The sequence below is a fragment of the Priapulus caudatus genome, unplaced genomic scaffold (genome assembly GCF_000485595.1).
Source record: "Priapulus caudatus unplaced genomic scaffold, Priapulus_caudatus-5.0.1 Scaffold488, whole genome shotgun sequence".
In the NCBI taxonomy this organism is placed as follows: Eukaryota; Metazoa; Priapulida; class Priapulimorpha; order Priapulimorphida; family Priapulidae; genus Priapulus; species Priapulus caudatus.
The window spans coordinates 158,385-162,388 of NW_014577549.1; the positions used below are offsets into that span (position 1 = coordinate 158,385).

Sequence of the window (4,004 nt, forward strand, 5' to 3'; positions counted from 1 at the left end):
CATGCGGGTGCGAATATTTTCGCAGCGAAATTCTCATGGTGTCCGAGGTGTTAGCGCCACCTGGTGGCTAAAGCAGCAATCGTACGAAACGTTTCCCGTCGTCGTCCATGAGGGCGTAAACCCTGCAATTGCCAGTTTCCTACTGTGCTGTACTTTTAGACATTTAAAAAATATTTTTCTATGTTATCTGAACAAACTAAATTTATTTGCAGAATTGTGATAGACGTTACGCTGTTTTAGAATGCTGACTAATCAAAACTAATTTATTTAATCATTTGCAAATTACATCAGGGCACTTTCCCTGTTGCAGTTCGATAATTGCTTGCATGCTGTTGACAGACAAAGAAAATTGCGACCAAAAATCACAAGACTTACTCGTCATGTGGAAGATGGCATCGCAGGCGCTAATGTGAGACAGGAAGGCATTGCCTAAACCCTGGCCTTCGTGGGCTCCTTTCACTAGACCAGCGATATCTACTACATTAAGATATGCAGGGACTTTGCTGCAAAAAAAAATCAACCAGTGAAAAAAATACACGGGGCTCAGGGCGATTTAGCCCCCGAAATGCCAAAAAGAGCCCCGGAAATGCCAAAAAGAGCCCCCGTAAATTTGCATAGAGTTCAATGCAAACCAAATTTTAGAGTGCTATTTTCATGCACGCGAGCTTGAAAAGTAGCCCACGAAAAATAAATTTTTTCCCTGAAATCAACAATCCACTAAATGTGAACGCGACGCAACAATGTGAACAACACGAAAATGTGAATAACACGAAATACCGTGATTTTTATATCTGAACACAACGTGACAAATACTGATGGTATTTTAGAAGTACTCACCTGAGTGGTTTGTAATATTGGCATAGAAAGTTCCACCGTTCATCTGGGACAGCTACTCTACCTGCCGAATTCAATGAGAATTAATAGCAGGTATTTGTTAACACACCTTGCGCTAAAGAACATCAGTGTGCCCAATCACCACTATTAGTATTATCAATGATTTACCACTATCACATGCCATATATTTGTTCATGTACCAGGGTTCTCCACAGGACTTTTAACCCGTGTCACGTCAGACACGCATGCCTTAAAAGCTGAACACGTGAAATGCCTCAATTGCCTAATCGACATGCCTTAATTCCAGCTGTGTCCCAAAATAGTCACGCTGTGCTTCCACATCTTTATGTATTATTATGTCTCTGAACTGATCGAGTTTATCTGTGTATTGAGATGCTTACAACACACATAATGGACTCCAATTTGTACAACCCCCTCCCAGGGCCTTCCCCCACCTGTCTATATATATACGACATGCCCATGTATTGGGAGAACCCATGTATGTCAGTCAATTTTTTGTCTGCAACCCTACTGCACACAGTGTTGAGCCCTCAAGCCTTAACCCATCCCCACTCTAACACACACTCTTACATCCTTTGTCGGTACCACACAAATATTGAGCTTTAATGTGCCGATCATCCCATACCATAACACAGGGAGCGAAATTAACAGGAGTCCGGAGTCAAATACTCCCTGATTTACTGTCCGACTCCCTGATTTGACATATGCAGGAGTCCGTGTGACTCCCTGAAAATTTTGGAATACTAACTAGTTCGTTCCAGAGCACGGCCTTGCGAAATTACCGTATTTTTTCAGCAAATGTCCGAAGAAAATTTGGCAGACGTGCAACCGCATGAATCTTCAAAATGAGCACATGCGTTATTGTTAATATCTTTAATTTTGAACTTCAGACTGGGGACTCCCTCATTTTGCTGCAGACTCACTCTTTTTGAAGACATCATTGGACTCCCTTGTTCAAAAGTTAATTTCTACCCCTGATAACACGGGCTCGCGCCACGTACATACTTGACAAATAACATATAGATGCAATGGTGTAAACAATTCCAAGCATAAGGCAGGAATGTAAATAAAGCTTAAAGATAATACAGTATCACTATTATAGGTGAAAAATCAGAAGTACCCGTAAATATATAAGCAGCATAGACTATGTCCCCAAATTACTATTATGCGTTCCTCTCTTTGACACATACTTCAACAGATTTTCAATACTGAATAGTCACATAACAATCACGATTATCACTTTATAAATATGTAAGCACAGTAAGGTCTGTTACCAACTACACACATGTTCTTCTCGTCTACACATACTTTCGTTCGGATCTATTGTGCAAAAAGGAAAGTTTGATGCGGCAGCCATGCTTTTTGTCAGAACATTGAAGAATGTCGATTTCCTGCAAAGATGCAATTTTAAGATTACAGTCATACATAAATAAAACAGAATTATAACAAGTTACATTAAATGTCAACCATAACGTCGTGGGAGAAAAAGGGACAGCATTTCAACTTGCATTACTGTCTGTAAGATTCGTTAACATATATGGGTTATCAACATACTGCATGGAACACCTTGAACACTATAGGCATGGCCAAAACGCTGGTTTGCAGGGTTATAGTCACTATTGTATCATTTTAGAGGGCAGCCCTAATCCTGAATAATTGATGTACACATTCTTGTCTTATAACCAGATGTATTAATGACATATGCTAATTATTATAATGAATTATTATTATTATTAAATCTTTATTGCATATAATTCAAATACAACCACATGTACTGCAGAGTCTTTTTCATGGTGAAAAAATCTGATAGATGCAATACTGTTGCGCGGTTAATACAGAGTACTGGAGTATAGTAATACAGTACAAAACAATGCTATATATATACAACATAAGATGCAAGAAAAAAATCTTAACAAATAATTCAAAAAGAGCACTTTATTTAGCACATTTAAAAAACTGTTAAAATTTTACTTTTTACGTTTTTTAAATGTGCTAAGTGAAGGGCTCTTTTTTGTGTATAATGGTAGTCTATTCCATTGGTTTATTGCCTCCTTAGTAAGTTGTGGCCATACATATTATTTGTTGTTATTTGTTTTAATTTCAATGTCCTTGAATTTAGTGTAATATTTGTCAGGTATGGTAGGGGATTATTTCCAACTGGTGTGTTAACTTGTTAAGGTACATAGTGGATATATTTGTATATAAATATAGGTATGTCAATTTTTGAATTTAATATGTTGGCTATGTCTTTTATGTCTGTGGTAACCATGTTATTAGATTTGATTTCATGCATATAGCTCTCACTGTTTTCACATCATATCACATCATATACCACGTCATTGTGCTTCAGTAATAAGTTTCCATTTGTCTTCGCCTCATTGCTTTTGTTTTTGTAATACATACAGCGCAATAATCACAAACGAACATACCCAACATTTGGTAGGCCAACTATACCAACTTTAAGATTTGTTCCCATCCGACCAATGATGGGTGGCAACTTCTCCGGTACATCTTTCTTTTTTGGAGGCATTTTTCAACAACTAAAAGAAATATTAATAACATTCAACAATAACAAAATATTTGAAGTACTATTATTATATTATAGTTGTAGGTTATCATACCTAGGAGTCATCAGTTCTGGTTGGCAGTACGCTGATTTCCACATGCTAACACACACATGATTAGACCAATAAATTGTTCCCTAGAAACTTTTAGAATCTGACGATAGGCTCCAGAAGTTCCTAGACTAGAGTAGAACTAGAATAGTATCAGATTATAAACAATTTTAAGGCACAATTTAGGCTGCGGCTGGAGGTACGGCAGCAGTATCTCCAATTTACGAGGCTGCGAGTGCGGCAGTCACTCTCGTAGTTCTGGTACAGGGTAGCGAAGGAGCAGTGTAGGGAGGGGGAGGAGGAAGGGAGGGGAAGGGAGGGGGAGGGAGGAGGAAGTTTAGAGTAGTACTAGTAGGTGGAGTAGGGAGAAGCTAGTAAAGAATGAGGAAGGGGAGAAGGGGAGAAGGGAGAAGCTGGTGGAGGAGGAGGGGAGAAGCTGGTGGAGAAGGAGGAAGGGGAGGAGGGGGAGAAGGGAGCTGGTGGAGGAGGAGGGGGAGAAGGGAGAAGCTGGTGGAGGAGGAGGGGAGAAGCTGG

At 39.3% G+C, this 4,004-nt stretch overlaps 1 protein-coding gene across 1 annotated transcript in view; it reads right to left on the minus strand.

The window, feature by feature from the left end:
• The window catches only part of LOC106810945 (obg-like ATPase 1), an 11,426-nt gene extending 8,032 nt beyond the window's left edge, over nucleotides 1-3,394 (minus strand). Inside the window, exons 1-4 of the mRNA XM_014814427.1 lie at nucleotides 3,285-3,394; nucleotides 2,164-2,246; nucleotides 838-898; nucleotides 376-503 (exon numbers count right to left, since the gene is read on the minus strand). Coding sequence (XP_014669913.1) covers nucleotides 376-503; nucleotides 838-898; nucleotides 2,164-2,246; nucleotides 3,285-3,385 — 373 coding nt within the window. The 5' untranslated portion in view covers nucleotides 3,386-3,394. The remainder of the gene's footprint in view (nucleotides 1-375; nucleotides 504-837; nucleotides 899-2,163; nucleotides 2,247-3,284) is intronic.
• Nucleotides 3,395-4,004: the final 610 nt, after the last annotated feature.